The sequence below is a fragment of the Misgurnus anguillicaudatus genome, unplaced genomic scaffold (assembly GCF_027580225.2).
Source record: "Misgurnus anguillicaudatus unplaced genomic scaffold, ASM2758022v2 HiC_scaffold_31, whole genome shotgun sequence".
NCBI classification, from domain to species: domain Eukaryota; kingdom Metazoa; phylum Chordata; class Actinopteri; order Cypriniformes; family Cobitidae; genus Misgurnus; species Misgurnus anguillicaudatus.
The window spans coordinates 5,493,333-5,514,958 of record NW_027395281.1 but is presented as its reverse complement, the minus strand read 5'-3'; the positions used below and the strand labels follow the sequence as shown (position 1 = coordinate 5,514,958).

Genomic DNA, 21,626 nt, shown 5'->3' with positions numbered 1-21,626 from the left:
TTTGATTCCAGACGGGCCCTCAGCAAAAAACATTTCTGATATCAGCAAAAATGAGATTATATGAACTCATGAATCAAGATGTGAATATTATCAAAGTACTTTAGTTTAACTGGTAGAGCCAGCAACACAAAGGTTATGGGATCAAATCCCAGATTACAGGAAATATACTTTTGTAAAGTATCTGCCAAGATTAAATGTAAATCTGTACACAAAAACACAACTCCTTTTAATGATCATTAAAGCCCATCAGATCAGTGGATCTCAAACTCGGGCCCACGAGATGATGCCAAGGGGGCCCTCAATTTTATATATTTTTAAAATACATTTATTTATCATGAATTCTGTGTAATTAAATCACAGCACAAGATCATTTTGAATCATTATAATGGTTCAGCAAAAAATAAAGACAAAGTCTTGACTTAAATACAAGATAATAATATATACTTTAATAAATCAATGTGTGGCCATATCTATCCAGACTTGTCTCTTTGATAACTTTGTTATCTTTGTTTATTAAATGTTTATATTGTGTAATGTTACTTTAAAAAGTTCACATCAGTTACTGATCGCAGAGCTGCTGTCTGTCGCCCCCTGCCGTCCGCTACGCACTCCTCATAAATGCCACGCCCCTCTTCTTCTATATTTGGCCATGCCTTACTAAAGCGCCAGTGATTGGTTGGTGGGTTGCAGGAGCAGAATGACCCGGATATGCAAGCGTCTGCGTGTGTGTCCGCCCCTCCCCCCACAGTGTCCCGGATGAGGAAGTGAAGCGCTGACAGGGCTGGGTTCCGTCACAGAGTCGAAGCCGAATCTCGTCCATAAACACAGAAAAACACAACCGAACCGAACCCCGCCGCAGGCTCGAGCTCCACAGACGCCGCAGAGATGGTAAGAGGAACATTATTGGCACTCTGGGTCGATGCCCGTTTTAGGAAGAGACGAGGAGCGCCTCCCAGAACCTGATACACAAACCCCACAACACACACACACAAACTCAGCAACACACACTATAATAATAACTAATCTAACAATACACACTGCAGAAATATACACACACACTGCACCCTACACACACTAAATTACACACACACTACACACTGCTTGGCAATAGGAGCGCCATTTGTTAATCATATTTTTAGTTTACTCGCCAGACTGATGCACTGTTTTTATTTTTATCCTCGAGATCAGCTCATGTTGGTGAAAATCTCTTTAAATACTAAAACTGCACGAATGCTTATTTGGCGTTTTAAACTGAACTTGAGACTGGTGGGGTTGCTTTCAGTGTTTCTTTAAAAATAGATACTAGTAATTATTATTAAAGGGTAGTAGGGCTGCAGCTATCGATTCTTTTTGTAATCGATTAATCTAGCACTCAATCGATCGAGTAATCGGATACAAATTTTGTGTGTGTGTGTTTAAACAACCAAAACAAATAATTCATAACGAAAATGACGTGGCTGTAAAGTGTTCAAGCATTTGGCTTTTATTTCTAAAAAAAAACAGAGGTATTGACATTTGGCTCCAAAAAATAAGCCTATTTATTTCAATTTTTCAATTTAGTGTTTATAAGTGCCAGTGCCAACAATTAAGCACTTTAATTTATTAATATCTGGTTTATGTACATTTCTACACCTGCAGCATTACCATTAGGCTACTAATACTACTACTACTACTATTACTACTACTAACAATACACACTAAGGATTGATGAACTGCTGGGTTGATAAATATAAATCACTTTGTCTGCGTTCACACTCTTAGTCCAAATCTGATGTTTTACTAGAGCTCAACCGATATGCGATATGTTTGGGCGATACCGATATTAGTCAGTAAATAGGACAGATAACAATATATCGATCGATATTCTTTATGTATGTAATACATTAACACAATATACTAGATATAAATAGTAGGGATGCACGATATATCGGCCGACATATCATTATCGGCCGTTAACTGCTTATTTTTAATATTATCGTTATCGGTCTGATAGCAAAATTAGGCCGATAAATGAAAGCCGATGAATGATGGATTATTTTGGTTTGTTGAACCACTTCACTTGCTCATTGCTGGCCATGTGGAGTTTTGATTGGTGCTTTCTGTGAAATAGCACGAAGATGACACATGTTGCGATCTTAAGAAGAGTATGCTAGTCTAGCACAAAGACAAGATGTCCGCGGTCTGGGAGTTTTTCATTGTGAAATTAATATGAATATTTATCGGCCTATAGATATCGGTTATCGGCCCCCAAAAATAAAGAGTTATTGGTTATCGGTATCAAATCGGAATAAATAGTGTTGGGCAAAGATTAATCGTATACAAAATAAAAGTTTGTTTCTGTATAATATATGAGTGTGTGCTGTGTGTAGAGCTGCAAATTTCGACTATTTTTTCAACCGATTAATCTATCGATTATTTTTTCGATTAATCGAATAGTCTAAAGATTTTTTATAATAAATGTAACATCTGCTATTAATGCCAACATTTTATTGAAGCATTTTCTCAATTAAACAAATACACAAACAGTGCCAGTGCCAAGGAAAATATAACAAATCACATAAAAACAAGTCCAACATTAATTCAGCCTAACATAAACAGTGCAAAAGGGGCATTATTCACCTTAAACAAATAAAATATATTAATATTAAAGAAGTAAAATAAAAATAAATCAAACTGAATAATAACTCCTTATTAATATAAAAACATGTCCCGCTCTTTATTGTTCCAGCCCTAGTGCTAATCATAAACTAATGAAGAGTCATCATAAACTACAAAATGACTCACATGAAATCATTGTTTATTAATACATTAACTAAAAAACATGTCATGTTGTACTTAATGATGACTCTTCATTAGTTTATGATTAGTACATGCATTTACTCAGCATTAGTTCAGACTGAAGTAAAAATAAGTTCATTGTGATTCATGAACCCTTATTATAAAATGTAACCATTATATTATTACTGTTAATATTATTACTATCAGTAGTAACGTTACTGCATTCTCATTTAGCATCAACTTTAACATTTAACTTTTCTTAAGTCTCGGGTAAATACAAATTTAGTTAGCATGATCTTCTAATATTTTATAAACGGCGTTTACGCTGCTGTTACTTTAAATAAACGCATGTCAGGAATACCAAACGAGACGAGCTTTTATAATATCTGCGCACATAGCAAAAAAATAAGCTATGGGAACTCCGCGCTGCCAGCTGGCTTTCAGTGCACGCGGGCACATGCCTATCTCAGTGTAACAGTAACTTATTATTTCATAACTTCTTAATATAAAAAGTTAAACATGTCCCGCTCTTTATTTACTGTTTCAACATACTGCCCAGACGCGATGCAAAGTCGTGTCTGTCAGGCGTCTCGCAGCTCGTATTAAACTAAGATGTAAACACAGCGGTATTAAGCACAATATATGCCTGCATTGATTCTATTGTTGTATAAAAACTTACTGTAAAAATTCAAATACTTACGCTGCCGTCGCGTCATTTTGAGGTCGGAGAGCTCCAGGTTGTTTTCTTTTAAGATGATCATGCACAGATGTTGCGCTGCTGTGGTATGCCATTTTAGTTTTACACAGTATGTGTTTTATTTGGTCTCTGCTTAAAGTATTCCCACACTTTTGATCACGTTCTGGCTGTTTGGTATAACACTTGTATTATCCGGTCGGAGCTGCAGCTGAAGCCGCCTTCATTTGAAAACGTAAACAATGCGACGCATCGACGCATTTCCGGCAAATCGACGTAATTACGTAATCGACGTAATCGACTACGTCGACGCGTCGTTCCAGCCCTAGCTGTGTGTAATTATATTTTTATATATTTTATATTGTGTTCTGAACTGTATATATGTTTGTATATATTCTGCAGAAATGCACTTTTAGTTTGTATGCGATTAATATTTGCCCAGCAGCACTACATATAAATAAGCATATAAATAAATGCAGTTATCACTCAAATGTGATGATCTAACACTTATATTGATGTGACAAAGAAATTTAATATAGGCAGGCGTGTTTAACAATTTAACAATAAATTTTATTATCGAAAATGAGTCTGACATCAGTGCACTGAACAGTAAACTACAAAAATTATTTGACTTGTATTAAAAAGGGAAACTTATGAAGTCATAGTTTATTAGTTTTACAGTAAGTTATCTACTTCACAAATTAGTTAGCAACTCACCGTTAGTATGATAATGCTTGACTGACAACATACTGATCTAATGTGTAATGTCCTTATAACACAAACCCACTTTTAAACTTATTTATAAAACTAAAGCGTCTGCTCTCTGTCTCTCATTTAGTGAGGATGTGAAAGTGTATTTAATCAAATTGCTCTGAAATATCTGAGAAAACCCTTTTGATCATCTTCAGTAACAACACAAGCAGCTGTAATATTATTGTGCGACTGTGAGTCAGTTTAAACACATAAGTTCACCCGTTTGTGTCATTTGACCTGCTCGCTGAAAAAATGTCATGAATTCAGCTATTATGACCTTATTTGAAAGAGTCATGAATAATAATGTTGAGCTCTTCTCTGATTGGCTGTTTCTCCTTCAGTAGCTCTGTGTGTGAAATATGAACTGAGGTAATCTACTTTTTAGCTTGTTATCAGAAAAAATTGCTCTTAAAGGACTCTTATGAGGTTATTGATCCTTTGTGGAGTTTACCAGAAGTTATGTTTGTTCTACGAAAGCCATTTGTTTATGTTGTTACTGCTGAAACCGTCTATAGAAATTACTGCTAAACTATTCTGGAAAACTAAAAAGTGCTACAGGACACACATTGGACCTGAAGAGTTGTGATACGATGCAGTTTAGACAGTCGGTCAAATCAGATGTGCACAAACATCAGATTTAAACTTAAAGTGTGAACATAGTCAAACTCCAGCGCTTTGGTGTGTGAAATACTTACTTATAAACTTATACATACTTCGCCTCTAACACATAGAATGGTGAGTAAAATTGTATATATTAAACAATGTTTAAAACACCCGAATACTGCAATACAACGCACACAACAACATATACTTAACAAAACATCAAACAACACTTAAACGGGTTTAAAGAGGATTTTATTGTTTCATCTGTGTTAGTTTTAGATGATTTATAAAGTAATGTAGTAAAGATCATTGTAGGATCATCTTTGTGTTTTCATTTGTGTTGGTGTTTATTCTCACACACATTGATGTGTGTTTGTAGCCGTGAGGTTTGTTGGCTGTTACGAGATGAATATTTGACAGATTAAATGTTTGTAGTTGGAAATCAAACCCGTCATTGATGAGTTGAGCTTTAGGTTAAGTAAAGAAACACTGTTCTAGTTTAAAACACTGAATGACTCGTCTGTTCTTAACTAACCCAAATATTTATCAAAGGATTTCTGCATTAACAGCCAGTTAGTACTGAATTTCTCCTCTTTTCATCAGCAGCACCTAATATTTACATCCACTGCTGTGACACACTCTCTTAAACACCTACACTAACTACACAACACATACTACACAACACACACACACACACACACACACACACACTACAGATCACAACACGTTTACACTAAAGAGACTTGAACAGACTCTGAGCAGGTGGTCTCAATCTCAGGTCACCACACAGACACACACACACACACACACACACACGTAAACTCAGTGTCAGAAGCAGAAGGTGTTGTTGAGACTGGTCTGGGTTCAGTTCGGTTCTGGTCTGTGAGTGATTGTTGTGATTGTGATCAGTGAGGATTCATCTGATGTGTGTTTGTGTTAATTTCTCCAGTTGTGTGTCTCTTGCACGCACATTTAACATGATTGTGTGCATGCATATTTTCATAAACATAATGAAAACAGATGTGTGTAATATAAAATAATAATATCTCATAACAGAATATTATCACATGAGTATGAGTTGTGTTGTTATTGTTGTTGTTTGTGTGTCTACAGAATGACCAGCAGTTGGATTGTGCTCTGGATCTGATGAGGCGTTTGCCTCCACAACAGATTGAGAAGAATCTCAGTGACCTCATCGACCTGGTGAGTGTTTGTGAGTGTGTGTGTGTGTTGTGTTATATACTTGTGTCTGAATGTCGCGTGTGAATGATGAGAGTTAACTGAAAATGTTCATGTGTCCAACTGTGTGCGATTTATTGTCTTCATTCACGTCTGGTGTGAACACAACACAAAGTTAAGATCTTCAGTATAACACAAAGCTCACGGTGAACTCATTGTTTGCTTTAAATCAAAGTTAAACTTCATCCTTTATCTGTTTTGATTGAAGTGAAAGCAGTTTCTCATCTGTGTTTAAAGTTCTTTATAGATTAAACTTCATTTTGTGTTCAATAAGATCTCAAGACGCTCATAATGTTTCCTTCATTTACACAGTTGTGTTACTCTCACATACACCTGTCACACCTCCTCCACCTGTCTGTGTCTGTCTCTGTCTGTCTTTATCTGTCTGTCTCTCTCAGTGTGTTGTTATGAATTATTATTGTATGTGTCAGTCACACAGCAGGGTTGGATGAGATGTTTCCCGTCGGCTGTGTTTAGTGAATGTGTGATTTTCACCTTCACACGTCTTTAATGAGGAGGAAATTACTTCTCTGTCTGTGACGCTCATAAATGTTGATGTTTCAATAGATCCAGAAAACATTCACACGGCAGCTAAATCATTTCATCTGTGTGTGCGTCTGTGTGTGTTTGTGTAGGTGCCCAGTCTGTGTGAAGATCTCCTGTCGTCTGTGGATCAGCCTCTGAAAATCGCTCGTGATAAAGTTGTTGGGAAAGATTATCTGTTGTGTGATTATAACCGCGATGGTGACTCCTACAGGTCAGACTCCTAAACTTTTATCTTCACAATTTTTTTGTAAAATATTGTATTATTGTTGAATTTTGTGCAACTGTATTATGTCTGATCTCAGATCTCCCTGGAGTAATAAATATGAGCCTCCGATAGATGATGGCGCCATGCCGTCCGCTCGACTTCGTAAGCTGGAGGTTGAAGCAAACAACGCTTTTGACCAATACAGAGACCTGTGAGTACACACACACACACATGAAGCGCTGTGATTGGTCAGATGCCTGTGATTGACATGTTTTGCTCCTGTCAGGTATTTTGAGGGCGGGGTTTCCTCTGTCTATCTGTGGGATCTGGATCATGGATTTGCTGGTGTGATCCTCATTAAGAAAGCGGGAGACGGCTCTAAAAAGATCAAGGGCTGCTGGGACTCCATTCATGTGGTGGAGGTGCAGGTAACACAGAAGAATGAACATCAATCTCTCACTGTCTGTTTATTTACAAGCATCCAGATCTTTATTATTTCACTTGAATGATTTAAGAGCTCACATTACTCCTGATGGTTTTGTGATGTTCGTGAAGAGCAGCAGTCATGTTGAATTGTGTGTTTCAGGAGAAATCGAGCGGTCGTACGGCTCATTACAAACTCACATCTACAGTCATGCTGTGGCTGCAAACCACCAAAACCGGCTCTGGAACCATGAACCTCGGAGGAAGTCTTACCAGACAGGTGAGACAGATATGAGAGATAGACGGATGATGCAGAGAGACAGTTATGTGTGATGATAGCAGGTGTTTCTACAGATGTTGTATGATGTTTCTAGAAGATAATGAGACCGACAGCAGTGAGAAGTTTTCATCTATTTATAGCAGCAGTGACAGTAACTGATTCAGCACATACTCATCAGGTCATGTGACCACACGGTTTACTGTTACTGACCAATGCCTGTGTGTGTGTGTGTCTCTCTCTCTCCCTCTCTCTCTCTCTCTCTCTCTCTCTCTCTCTCTCTCTCTCTCTCTCTCTCTCTCTCTCTCTCTCTCTGTCTCTCTCTCTCTCTCTCTCTCTCTCTCTCTCTCTCTCCAGATGGAGAAAGATGAGACGGTTGGAGAGTCTTCTCCTCACATTGCAAACATCGGGCGTTTGGTGGAGGTAATTCATGCACTACACACACATGCACACACACACATGCACTGCACACACATGCACACACATGCACCACACACACATGCGCGCGCACACATATGCATGCAATACATACACATGCACTACACTCACATGCACACACATGCACTACACACACATATGCATGCAATACACACACATGCACACACATACATGCACACACATGCACCACACACACATATGCATGCAATACACACACATGCACTACACACACATGCACTACACACTATATGCACACATGCACCACACGCACACTTACTGATATTGATCAGTGTTGATTATATTTGTTTACATGTGTGGTGACTGACATCATTAGGTTCACATAAACTACTGGTTAATTTTAACCAGATAAACTCAAACACACTTCTACGATCCATGTAGGTTTTGATGTAAAAGTTTTAAATAAAGTTGCATGAATGATATGAGAGAAAGATTGAAACTGTGCAAGATGAAGATGATTGTGAAGTCTGCTGTGTATTGATTTATTATATAATCAGTTTCATCTTACCTTTAAACTACCTGCTCATGTCTCTCTGTCTCTGTCTGTCTCAGGATATGGAAAATAAGATCCGATCCACCCTGAATGAGATTTACTTCGGCAAGACTAAAGACATCGTCAACGGTCTGAGGTATGACAACTGTGTGTGTTTTGGTCATGTGACTGTGGATCCGTTCAATTCAATATGATTCCTCATCTGTGCTGTCTACTTTCAATTCAGTTTAATTTCTCTCTCTTTCACTCTCTCTCTTTTTCTTTGACCATCTTCATTCCTCTTTTTGTTTGTTTGTTTGATGGTTGGGCTGCAGATCTATTGAATCTCTTCCTGATAATCAAAAGTATCGTCAGTTGCAGAGGGAATTATCTCAGGTTTTGACCCAGCGTCAGATCTACATTGATTAGGGTCAGAGGTACAGAGACACATCAGTGTGTGCGCGTGACTTTCATTAACTAACTGTTTAGACTAACCGCATGCAGGTGCATTCTGGTAACGACACAAACCTCCAGTGATCTGGTCTGGGATCAGTAAACGTTGACTTTAATCTGAAGCTGCTGTTTGATCGATGAACGTAATGCAGTGGATCTCAAACTTTATTTTAGTGTCAACCTCGTCTCTCTCGTGTAGACGGGACGTGATCATCTGCCGAAACACTCATCTGATCAATCTGTCAAAGAATATCTGGAGAATATTTCACATCAAATTTTTTTATTAATATGTCGTTTTATATGTTTAAACATTACTATTAAGGATGCAGCATTCATGAATGTTCATGATCAACTCCATAGTGAACACAATCTAAATCAATGTTTTCCTACATTTAACATCAGCAGGCCCTTTAAATGGCGTATTCATAATATGTGTGTACCTCATCTTTACCATCATTGCATCTGAACATGAAATTAATTTAATATCGTTGCCTTTTATTGGCTACTGTAACATTTCTCATTTTTAAGTGAAGCAACTTGTACGATGGCGACATCTTCAGGATGAAAGGAGAATTACAGATAATATTCACATCTTCTGAAATAAAGCATGCACTTAACAAAATATTTTCAGAGATTTCCTGTATCAATATTTTTTGTTAAATTGTTTGTTTTCTCATCCCTGTAATGCAGTTTGCTGTTGATTTAATTAAAATCATCCGTTTAATTGTCATGATGCAAAGACACATTTACTCTTCTTATATGACTTTCTTTGACCTGGATGTGTTTTTGTGTATTTGACTTTAAAAGTCTGTGTGTTATAAATCTCTGAGATGTGTTGAGCTCTGTCTTTCTGTCTGTGTTGTAATCGCTGTTGTTGTTGTTTTTTAGGAGCGTTCAGACGCTGGCGGATAAATCGAAGCAGGAGGCTCTGAAGAACGATCTGAGGAACGCACTTATCCAACGCAAACAGCAAAGCTAGAAACCGTCATCAGTCCGTCTCACTCTCTGTCTGTCTGTCTGTCTGCCTCACATCTGTCTGTTCATCAACAGGAGAAAAACACCACGCTTTTTGTTTTTGTATTTTCGGCTTAAGTTTTAACGCACCTGTATCTCTCTCTCTCTCTCTGTAATCATTTAGTATTAAGACAGTGCTGGTTGTTTCTGTCTGATTGGCTCTCAGTGACATCACAACATGGGGGCGGGGCTTCTCTCCGCTCATCAGAACAGGTTTATTTGTTTGGTTTTATCCACCCGTCATGTGTACATGTCAGAAATGAATGAGGAGCTCCAGAGAGGTGGTGATTATATAAATATATATATATAAATATACACACACATGTATGTATTATCATTTAATAATCTTGCTGTTAATATTAAACTTTCTGCTTGAGTCCACACAGATAAGCGTGTGTGCGTTTGTGTGAGTGTTTGGGTGTGTGTTGTGAATCTGTGTGTAACATGCAAAAACAGCACACATATATTCCTTCTTTCTCTCGCTCGCTCTCTCTCTCTCTCTTTGGGAGCATCAGACAGTTTCATTGTTTTCATCTGGGTGGATTATCAATAATATTTGTTTTTTTTTTGTAAAAGCTTTACGGTTTATGTTGTATTAGGGGCCTCCGGCAACAATAAAAACAGAAAACTCAACGTGGCTTTGTTTTTATTTCACAGATTTATCAACTTGATCTTATTTGATTATGTGTCTTTTTTAAGAACTTTAAATTTTCACATTTAAATCATTGTTTTGATGAGGAAATATTTGAATATCTTCATCTTGTTTAATTTGAGTGATATGTTAAGTAAAATATAAATTAAGCTGTTTTCAACTTCAATTGCACTGAAGAGGTAAAAATAAAGTGCAAAGTGCAAACAAAAACAGCTTTAAACACTTAACCAATGTACCGTAAGATGAACACATGACATAAAACAAAAGCTAAACATGTCACATATCTTTGGAAAGCTGATTTAAATGACGTAAACCCTTTAATCAACACAACGGGTGCAATAAGTGTCCTTTTTAGACGGTTTTAAGCCTTTTACATGAATGCTAAGGGGTTAATTTTTTAAGATACTTGTATTTCACTATATAGCTGTTGTATTTTTGTGTATAAATTTGAAATATTGATTTAAATCTTGCACAACAGCGCACGCGTAATAGTAAACAGTAAATAAATGAGTGATGTGCAGTGACAGAGAGCTAACGGCAGATGGCGCTGGAGTGACGTCACATCATCTGAACATCATTTAACATATGAAGCTTTATTATTATAAACATAAACGACTAGAATCCAAAGTAGACTAAAAGTTGATTTAGAGATCCCTGAAGATATTTGATCATATTAATTGATTTATTATTTAGTCAATATAAATACAAAAAAAAATTTTTGTTGTGTGTAAGACATTTCCATTGTTTTATACAAGATGTATTTTGTGTTTTACTGCAGAGCGAAATAACTTATTTGATTGTGTCGATTTATCATTTCCGTTTCATAAAAGTCTTAAAACATAAAAATCTGTTTGTGTATTTCTGTCTGATCTTTGCTATTTGCCTGTTTTGTTTTAACAAGTTCCTCGTTTTTTATAAAGAACTAAAAAATTATATTTAAAAAAAATGAAGATTCAGATTCAAAGGTGAGTCTAATCGTTTAGTTTTTGATTCGATTCTCTTTCTCTTTGAATCACTAAAAGGATTTGTTGAGCTCGTGCATGCTGGGGCAGTTTCATTCACTCTTTTAAGATCTGCCCCCATCCATACCAAACCCCACACCACCCCCTCTCTCTCTTTATTTCCAGGTTTATGTAAATGAGATGCCCCCCTTCCCCACTCTCACGAGCCACATTCACTGAAGGTGTGCGCGCGCCCGCAGATCAGCATGGAGACTCCACACGCAAAGTTTGAGGCGATAAACTGCGTTTAAAGGGCTGGTTATACTCGCGCTTTGGTCCGCAACGCAAGCCTCCGCGGATCGCGCGCGCGTCTCACCAAACGGACGAGGCGTTTATAGTTAACGCGCTCGCCGTTGCACTATTTTTTTAACCACCAGGCGGCGACGCGAGCAATAAAGTCAAAAACAAACACAAAGAAGAGGATAGAAGAAGTCGTCCGCTGGAACAACCTTACTGCTTTTAACATTAGAGTTTGATATATATAAATATGAGAACATGAATAAAACAACAATCTTTTAAATATGTCTTTATTAAACATTATCATTTCATTAACGTTTTTACTAAACAAACAGTACAGACATCTTAAGGTTTATATTTTATTCCTCATCCAGTGGTTCATTCAATACAAATATAAGCCAAACATTCTGATTCATGTAAAATAATTCGTGTTTTAAACTGCAAAGTTTCTATACTTTACTTCCAGAGTGTCAGATAAATATATACATTGTTTTGCTTGGATTTATCAAAGAGATACGTCACAGGCTTGCCTGCTCGGACAGAATCGCCTCGAGTTCGGTCATTTTCGGATGCGGAGCCGCGCGGAAAGTTACAAAAAATGCCGTGCACAGCGCCACGCGAAATGGGGTCTCGCGCACCCAACGCGCGCGACCGCCCACTCCGCGTTGACGTCATTTTTGCCGCGCGCACCAACGCGCTCTTGCGGACGCGGCGACCATAAACTAGGCTTAATTCACTCGCCGTGGACGCGCAACACACAGGAGCGATGTTCGGCACACCGTGGGATTTGTTGCTCTTTGTTTTCGGTTTCTTTAAACTCCCGTGGGTCGCGGATTGTTTTGTCGTTCATCTGAGTGAAGATGCGGGACCGGGCGCCGCGCTCATCGCGCTGGAGAGCGGCGCGTCTTGCTCACTGGAGCAGCTCATCCTGCCCGGATTCGCCGAGAGTTTTCTGCGCCTGGATGATGCGGGTGTGCTCGCGCTTTCGGACTCTGTGAAGTGCCACGCGCTTCCCTCGAACCCGTTCACGGTGTACGCGGTTGTGGACTGCGCGGACAACGAGTCCGGTTTCAGACACCTCTTAACCAGTCAGTATGATGTGCACGTGCACGGCAGGAACTGTGCAAACAAACGCAAACGTAAAGAACAAGTGGACGTGGAAGTTATAAGTTTATCAGAAGGATCGGGGTGCACCGAGGCGGGCTCCGTTGTCTTCCGGGTGTCTGATGTGTTACCCGGTTACCCGTCGCACAGGTTATCCTGTAACGTGAGCGGGACTTCAGCGGGATTTTACTTTGCTGACGGACGGATGCTCGCCTCCGCGCCGTTCTGTTTCACCCGTGACTCTCTGATTGAGTTTCACCTGCGATGCGCGAGACGAGAGCGAGGCGAACAAACGCGTTTCGTGTATGCGCATTGGCGCGCGGGTCGCGGCCCGTTCACTCAAATTCACCTGATGAAGTTACTGGAGCGGGCCGCGCGCTCAGACTCAGGTCTGTTGAGCAGGCGCAGGAGAGCAGTCAACAATAACCCTCAGTTTCAACCCCCCATGTATCAGGTGTCCGTCCCAGAGAATCAAGAAGCCGGGACTTCTGTTGTTGTTTTGAAAGCGGTTGACCAGGATGAAGGCGACGCCGGGCGGCTGGAGTATTTTTTGGAAGCACTTTTTGACAGTCGGTCCAGTAATCTCTTTGCGGTCGACCCGGTCAGTGGAGTCGTTTCCACCGTTGACATACTGGACAGAGAAACCAAGGACACGCATGTGTTTAGGGTGACTGCAGTAGATCATGGGACACCACGCCGCACTGCGATGGCCACTCTTACGGTGACAGTGAGCGACACGAATGATCACGACCCTGTGTTTGAACAGCAGGACTATAAAGAGAGTGTGAGGGAGAATCTGGAGATCGGTTATGAGGTCCTGACCGTACGCGCTACAGATGGAGATGCCCCCGTTAACGGAAACATCCTTTATCATTTGCTCAACAACAACGGCACTAATGGCGTGTTTGAGATCGATTCCCGGTCGGGCGTCATACGCACTCGAGGGCCGGTCGACCGGGAAACAGTTGAAGCCTATGTACTGCTGGTCGAAGCGAATGACCAAGGTCGTGACCCCGGTCCTCGCAGCGCAACGGCCACTGTGCACATCGTGGTGGAGGACGATAACGACAACGCACCGCAATTCAGTGAGAAGCGCTATGTGGTTCAGGTTCCTGAAGATCAGACGCCCAACACTGAAATCCTGCAGGTGACCGCCACTGACCAGGACAGAGGGAACAATGCCATGGTCCATTTTAGCATCATGAGCGGTAACACCCGGGGTCAGTTCTACATCGATGCTCAGACAGGTAAACTAGACCTGGTGAGTCAACTGGACTACGAGATGAATAAGGAGTACACGCTTCGCATTCGAGCGCAAGATGGTGGACGTCCTCCTCTGTCCAACATCACTGGCCTCGTCACAGTGCAGGTGCTGGACGTCAACGATAACGCCCCCATTTTCGTCAGCACACCGTTCCAGGCCACGGTGCTGGAGAATGTTCCCGTGGGATATTCTGTCATCCATATTCAAGCCGTGGATGCTGACGCTGGAGATAATTCACGTCTGGAATACCTTCTCACAGAAACCACTCCCAACTTCCCGTTTACTATCAATAACAGCACGGGATGGATCGTTGTGGCTTCGGAACTGGACAGAGAGAGCGTGGATTTTTATAACTTTGGGGTGGAAGCTCGTGACCACGGAACGCCAGCTATGTCTTCATCTGCCAGCATTAGCATGACTATTTTAGATGTCAACGACAACAACCCCGAGTTCACACAGAAGGCCTATTACATGCGTCTGAACGAGGATGCGGCCGTAGGAACGAGTGTCGTCACGGTGTCCGCTGTCGATCAAGATATTAACAGTGTGGTGACGTATCAGATCTCCAGTGGAAATACAAGAAACCGCTTCTCCATCACCAGTCAGAGCGGTGGAGGCCTGATCACACTCGCGCTGCCACTGGACTACAAACTGGAAAGACAGTATGTCCTCACGGTCACGGCGTCTGATGGCACTCGCGTGGACACGGCCAAAGTTTACGTCAATGTTACGGACGCCAACACACACAGGCCCGTTTTCCAGAGCTCCCATTACACGGTCAACATTAATGAAGATCGTCCCGTGGACACGACTGTAGTTATGATCAGCGCCACGGATGAGGATACGGGCGAAAACGCTCGAATTACGTACTTCATGGATGACAGCATTCCGCAGTTTAACATCGACCCTGACAGCGGCGCTGTGACCACCCAGATGGAATTGGACTACGAGGACCAAGTCTCGTACACGCTGGCCATCACAGCTCGAGACAACGGCATCCCGCAGAAGTCGGACACCACCTATCTGGAGATCCTGGTGAATGACGTGAACGATAACTCACCTGTGTTCCTGCGAGACCGTTACTTCGGCTCTGTCATGGAGGACATCCCCGTGTTCACCAGCGTTCTGCAGGTGTCCGCAACCGACCGAGATTCCGGTCTCAACGGACGAGTGTTTTATACATTTCAAGGGGGAGAAGATGGTGATGGCGACTTCATTATCGAGTCCACGTCAGGCATCGTGCGATCTCTACGACGTCTGGATCGAGAAAACACACCCATCTATAATCTCCAAGCGTTCGCGGTTGATAAAGGAGTGCCGGCACTCAAGACCCCAGTGGACATTCAAGTGACCATTCTGGATGTAAATGACAACCCGCCCGTATTTGAGAAGGATGAGTTTGATATCTTCGTGGAAGAGAACAGCCCCATCGGGCTCGTGGTGGCCTACATCTCCGCATCAGACCCGGACGAAGGCAGCAACGCTCAGATCATGTACCAGATCGTGGAAGGCAACATCCCTGAGATCTTCCAGCTAGATATTTTCTCTGGAGAGCTCACCGCTCTGACTGATCTCGACTATGAGACGCGTTCAGAGTATGTTATCGTGGTCCAGGCCACGTCCGCTCCACTCGTCAGCAGAGCCACGGTCCACATCAAACTTATTGATAAAAATGACAATGTTCCCATCCTCAAGAACTTCCAGATTATATTTAACAATTATGTGACCGATAAAACCAACAGCTTCCCATCTGGGGTCATCGGACGGATCCCGGCCAGCGATCCAGACGTCTCCGATCAGCTTCGCTACAGCTTTGAGGCCGGAAATGAACTGAACTTGGTGATTCTGAATCGGAGCACCGGTGAGATCCGACTCAGCCAAGCCCTGGATAACAACAGGCCACTGGAAGCGTCCATGAGGATCTCAGTCTCAGGTGAGAATCTGCATGTTTCTCTGTCTTGAACGCTTGCGTGACACTCTTGCATTAACAGTCTGATTGTGTGCCTCTCAGTGATGTATAATAGATGACCTTTGCTCTTACAGAGAGAGTTTCAGTATTAATAAATGAAAAGGGAAAGTTGTCCTCGTGTCTCTGTGGGATAGAAGAAGTGTTGGTTTAATAGATCTCAGGTTGTCATTGAATGTATGCGACGGGAAACATCACGCTAGGCTGGATCTGTGGGATTTTAGTTTGTTCAGAACGACAGAAACATATCAGAGCTCTTCTGTACTGACCAATACATCACATGTGATCTGTTGTGTAGTATGTTGTGTATTTAAGTGTGTGTCGCTGACTCGCTGTGGTCTGGACTGCATGATCACTCATCAGTGTTAGTGTTGGTTAACCCAAGTCCATGACTTTGTTTTGTTCTCTTCAGTCTCTTGTGTGTTAAACTCCCGGTGATACACGAGTCAAGTGTGTGTGTGTTATAGATCATTTCCAACGTGTGTAACAGCTGGTGCTCTGTGTCAGCCAATCAGAGAGCAGCACACAGTGCTCGCATCACACCTGCTGAGACGTGTGTCAGTGCTCATGCTGATACAACAGAAGAGTAAAGACGACGAGTGTGTATCGCTAAACTGAAGTGTGTGATTAATAATCTTCATTTATGAGTAGGGTTGCAATGGGAATTTTGGAAACTTTCCATGGAAATTACAGAGGAATATATGGGAATATTGCCACACGGATGAAGATGAGTCAGATGTTGAGGAAGCTGATGTTTGCATGCGATGCAGTTTTGAAATTTTATTAATAATTTTCTTTAATTTCCGAATTGAAATATTTCCAAAATTCCCAAGCTTTGCAACATTATTTATCAGTAAAGAATTGTGTTTATTATTAAATGAAATGCACTTCATCTTGGATGAACTTTATGACTGAGATTGTTGCAATGCATTCTGGGATTGAGATCTGTGTTTGATCACAGACAGATGTGAATGATTAGATATTCATACAGTCATGTGTGAGGGCTTTCCTACATCTGATTGAGAGATTAGGAGACAAACAGAAGTCAATCTGTCAGTAATGAGATGTCTGTCCATGTTCTGCTGATCTGTCATCAGTTATATCTCCTCTGGTCTTCACTGCTGTTTGCTAAAGATGTTGAAAACCAAACACCTCACTGTCTCAGACCGTCGTCCATTGTTTGGATAAACAGACAGTCAGTGGTTATGGTTTGACTAAAACTGGTAACACACTTGTGTATTTCAGCACAGATCTGGTTTTGTAGTAGTAGAAGTTTGTTGAGTTATGTGAGGAACCTTTAGATGTTTCAGTGGTTGGTTTAGTTCAGTCTGTTTGTAATTTGACCCATTTGCTCTTTCAGCACTCATGAAAGAAATAAAGTTTGTCTTTTAGTTCTTGTCAAACATTAGAAGTAGTTAGTAGTTAGAGAGGATGAAATATTCAGTGATGGTGGTGTGACTTCAGAGCTGAATGATCTTCATGACATTATTCCTGTGTGCAATGAAACATCTGAATAAACTCTACGTATAGGGGGTGGAGCTAAATTACCACCCAGAACATCATAGCAACCACCTAACAACCACCTAGCAACCATAAGGGACACCCAAGCATCAGTGTCTCCCTCTCTCTCTCTCTCTCTCTCTTTCGTTCTTTCTCTCCCTCCATCTCCTTGTTCTTACACTTTTCTTGTGTGTGTGCGTGTGCGTGCGTGTGTGTGTGTGTGCGTGTGCGTCTGTGTGTGTGTGTGTGTGTGTGTGTGTGTGTGTGCGCGTGCATGCGTGTGTGTGTGTGTGTGTGTGTGTGTGTGTGTGTGTGTGTGTGTGTGTGTGTGTGTGTGTGTGTGAATAATGCCAGTGAGAAATACTTTTGTTAAGCAGTGAGTCGTCATGACGACCTCATTAGAGCCTGAGAAATGCCTGCTGGGTGGGGCGGCTCGCTGTGTTTGTGTGTGTGTGTGCGTGTGTGTGTGTGAGTTGTAAGGATCTCTGGACTGGAAGGAGCGCGCACACACACACATAAAGTTTTTGCATTTTTGAAAAATTTCACGTACATGCAATAACGCTGTCAAAACATCCATGTTTACACAGATCTGTGAGAATGACTCAAACTGGGCTGTGCGGTTTGGGGAAAAAATCTAATTGTGATTCAATTTGTGATTGAATTTTGTAGCTGTGTGCATCTGTCCTGCTGATACTGCTTATGGGTCTGGTAATTTAGTTGTATCTTATTAGTTATTTTGATATTTTTATAAAAATTAGAAAAACCCTGCTGAAAAAAACAGCATACCAGCAAGACCAGTATATGTTGTGTTTTGGTGCTGGTATGCTGGTGACCACCGGCTAAACCAGCACCAAACCAGCATAGACCAGCATATTTCCCATGCTGGTCCATGCTGGTATGATGCTGTTTTTTTTCAGTAGGGAAACATAAAAAATTAAGGACTTACTGTAACCTAGGGGTGTAAATCAGTGCGTTCATTACAATGCGATACAGTATCGATTAATTCCCCCAGCGATGAGATATTTGCTGATACATTAAATGTTTCTTTGATGCTATTAAGTTTTGATTTGATTAATTTATTAATACTTTAATATGACGAGCCTAGTTAAGCAGTTACATTTTTAGTAACTCACGAATGCAACTAAAATATAAAACATGAACGTTTAATTAAACTCTTTGACACAATCTTTGTCCCAATTGGTACCACAAAAAACACTTTTTAAATAAGAAAAATAAATAATAAAGGAAAAATACGACACATATATCACATTTGGGATTGTTAAAATGAGTAGAAAATGCATGTGTCATTTCATCCAAGTGAAATTCAAACCATGGAATTTAAGTTTGTTTTAAATACACGTCCAGGTTTGATTGAGAAACAGGTTGCGCGCATTGCTTCAAGTTTAAATCCATCGTCCATTTTAGAGAACTGACGTTTTGGTTTACGCATCGAGTATGGCGTTCACTCACAAAGCAAACCTTCTGCATTTTGATAATTGCGAAGTTTCACATCACGATTGTGGTTTAATTTCGATTAATTCAACTAAACTAACTAAAGCGTTGTTTAATGTGTGTAAGGCCAGTAGATGGCGATGTTAGTTTGTAAAGAAATATTACAAACAATCAAGACAAGGAAAACATCGATCAGTTTTGTTAAGACACACGATGACGTGGATTTATTATTACAAGTTATCCTGGATTATAAAGCGGCAAAATTGTATAAACTCTGTTGGTGAAGCGTTAATAAACTCTTGAGCAGCACAAACACTTCTGGAGATGATTATTGTTGTTTTGACATACACATGATGTCATCATTATTAGAGATTCACGTTTATGTTGTTTACACAAATATGTGTTGTTGTGTTGTTAATAGTGTGTAGTATTGTGTGTCTTCTAACAAGCTGAGATGTGATATGTGTTTTGTGTTAATCTCATCCTTGAATTGTGCTTGTAGTTTCACACTAACTCTGGTCTCACACACTCCCACTGTGACACAAACGCTAGCTGCTATTGTGTGTGTGTGTGTGTGTGTGTGTGTGTGTGTGTGTGTGTGTGTTAGGGTTGCCAACTTTCTGAAACGAAAATAAGGAACGGGGGGGGGGGGTTGTTTGGGGGGGGGTTGCCTGACATGCCCCCACGGAAGAGAATTTTGAAAAAAATAACCCCTGAAATAAAGACTTCTGGTGAAAATAGTGGAAACTAATTTATACATTTAGATAAATATATTTCATACAACTTCTTAGGCCTAAATATTTAATAAATAGCAAAGTATGCCTAATAAGTATACAAGACTGAACCACATAGATGTGAAATATAAAGGCTATCATGATCATTTTGCCAACACCATGGTTTTATTTAAGTTTATAATACGCCCTCTTCAAAGACCCCACCCCTTTTTAAACCTTGAGCTATCTAAATCCATAATTATTTAATAAGAAACCCATCAGAAATGATTGACACATTATGAGACGGGAGGGAGCGGGACACAGGAACAGAGGGAGAGCACTGGAGAGATATATGACAAGCCCGTAGGCAGGGGGGGTTCGGGTGGTTCGAACGAACCCCCCCTCACTGCCAAAAGGTCCAGAATTTAAGTCGTTTTTTCGCGTGATTATTGTCATCATTGTTTTAATCAATGCTTGTGACAAATATTCTGGGTTCCTGATACATTATTGAAGCAGTGAGGGCCACGAGGTCCGGATTTCGGTCATTTTCTGACGCTCGTTTTATTTGACTCAATGCTCAGTGCTCGTTTGACTTCTGGCTGCACTGCGCAGACCGATCGGCATGTGACGTCTTAGCACCGCGAGACCGATTCAATAGTAAATGACTCAGTATGCTTTTAAATAGATCTCGCGGTAGTGTGATGTCACATGCCAACAGGTCTGAGCTGCACCCCATTAAGTAAGATAAAGTCAAAATTATTCCGAGATGACCAATCAAATCAAACCAGGCAGACAGAGGTGCAACACAGGGGTCAGATGCGCCTTTAGTGAAAGTGCAAGAAAGATGTAAGTAATTAAACGCTTACTATTATACAGCCGTTTAATGACGAGAAATATGAAACGCAGTGATTGTCAAGGTGACAAGACAAGAAACATTACTGCAGCTGAGCCACATGAATGTCCAAATTTAATGCGCTGCTTTAACTCCCTCCAGTAATTTACTTCCCGTTATTCAGCGTGTTTATTAACAAAATTCAATGCCACTCTTTAATTCTTTAAGATATCTTTTATTACTGTATGATTAGATTCACTGTTGAACTTGAAAACGGAAAACGCGATGCATCACGTGCGCGGTACAAAGCTTCATCCACCGGTAATGCGCGTGCACGGAGTTAAATGGGCGCACGTTCATCTTCTGGCTTAAACATTTTATTGCATTCGATCTTAAAGCCCAATAAATAGTACCTGTTGAAGTCATTGAAGTTAAATAACAAAAGAAGAGAAAATCACTCACTGTCTGTAACTTCTTCCTGTAGTGTTGAGCCGTTGAGCTCTGCTATTAAAAGTAAGTTTAAGGTTTATCATGGAATGAATTTTAATTTTCTGAACAACTTTTACTAAGGTTACTGCAGTTAACAAGAAGCCTTTTGCTTCATTAACAGACAGTAAATCAGATGTGAGAAGTTTAAAATTAAGGCTTGCATTATGTTTACATCTTACACAGTTAGTAAAATGCAAGAAGAATATTTATCTAATGTGGGGTAATGTGAAGTAATCGTAGAAATGTGAAGTAGTCGTAGATTAATTTATGCTTTTTTAATAATTACAGTTTTCTTTCATGGGATATGGACCCCCTAAAGTAGCCTCGGCCAACCCATTTATAAAATACAAGTTCCCTGCATTACTGATGTTGTATTTAAGCATATAAAGTGTATAATAAGTGTGTGCATATTTTGAATTAATTTAATAAACTAACTATTGATAGCCTTCTTTAGTTAATTCACTAAAATGATCCTATATTCAGTTAGCCTATGTTTACTTTAC

The 21,626-nt window shown here is 40.4% G+C and overlaps 2 protein-coding genes across 4 annotated transcripts in view; both read left to right on the top strand.

Annotated features, from left to right (window-relative positions):
• Window positions 1–728: 728 nt before the first annotated feature.
• Window positions 729–10,546, top strand: capzb (capping actin protein of muscle Z-line subunit beta). Of its 2 annotated transcripts, XM_073865535.1 has the most exons (10): window positions 729–888; window positions 5,942–6,031; window positions 6,703–6,824; window positions 6,916–7,029; window positions 7,105–7,246; window positions 7,405–7,521; window positions 7,876–7,941; window positions 8,527–8,603; window positions 8,782–8,883; window positions 9,788–10,546. In XM_073865535.1, the coding sequence occupies exons 1-9, from the start codon at window positions 886–888 to the stop codon at window positions 8,873–8,875; spliced, it is 825 nt and encodes a 274-aa protein (XP_073721636.1). In that variant the 5' UTR covers window positions 729–885; the 3' UTR covers window positions 8,876–8,883; window positions 9,788–10,546. The 2 variants fall into 2 exon arrangements, with proteins under 2 accessions (XP_073721636.1, XP_073721637.1); XM_073865536.1 differs by lacking the exon at window positions 8,782–8,883.
• Window positions 10,547–11,670: 1,124 nt separating this feature from the next.
• Window positions 11,671–21,626, top strand: part of celsr2 (cadherin, EGF LAG seven-pass G-type receptor 2) — a 47,796-nt gene continuing 37,840 nt past the window's right edge. The window contains exons 1-2 of one of the 2 annotated variants that reach the window (XM_073865534.1): window positions 11,671–11,811; window positions 12,530–16,104. In XM_073865534.1, coding sequence (XP_073721635.1) covers window positions 12,570–16,104 — 3,535 coding nt within the window. In that variant the 5' untranslated portion in view covers window positions 11,671–11,811; window positions 12,530–12,569. Of the gene's footprint in view, window positions 16,105–21,626 lie in introns of both variants that reach the window. The other variant, XM_055217384.2, reaches the window with a different exon arrangement.

What these genes read in the sequence shown, in the direction of transcription:
- capzb (XM_073865535.1), top strand. An exon ending in TCAGTGACCTCATCGACCTG is followed by an intron (nt 6,032 to 6,702) that starts GTGAGTGTTTGT and finishes GTGTTTGTGTAG; the next exon opens with GTGCCCAGTCTGTGTGAAGA. An exon ending in GACATCGTCAACGGTCTGAG is followed by an intron (nt 8,604 to 8,781) that starts GTATGACAACTG and finishes GTTGGGCTGCAG; the next exon opens with ATCTATTGAATCTCTTCCTG.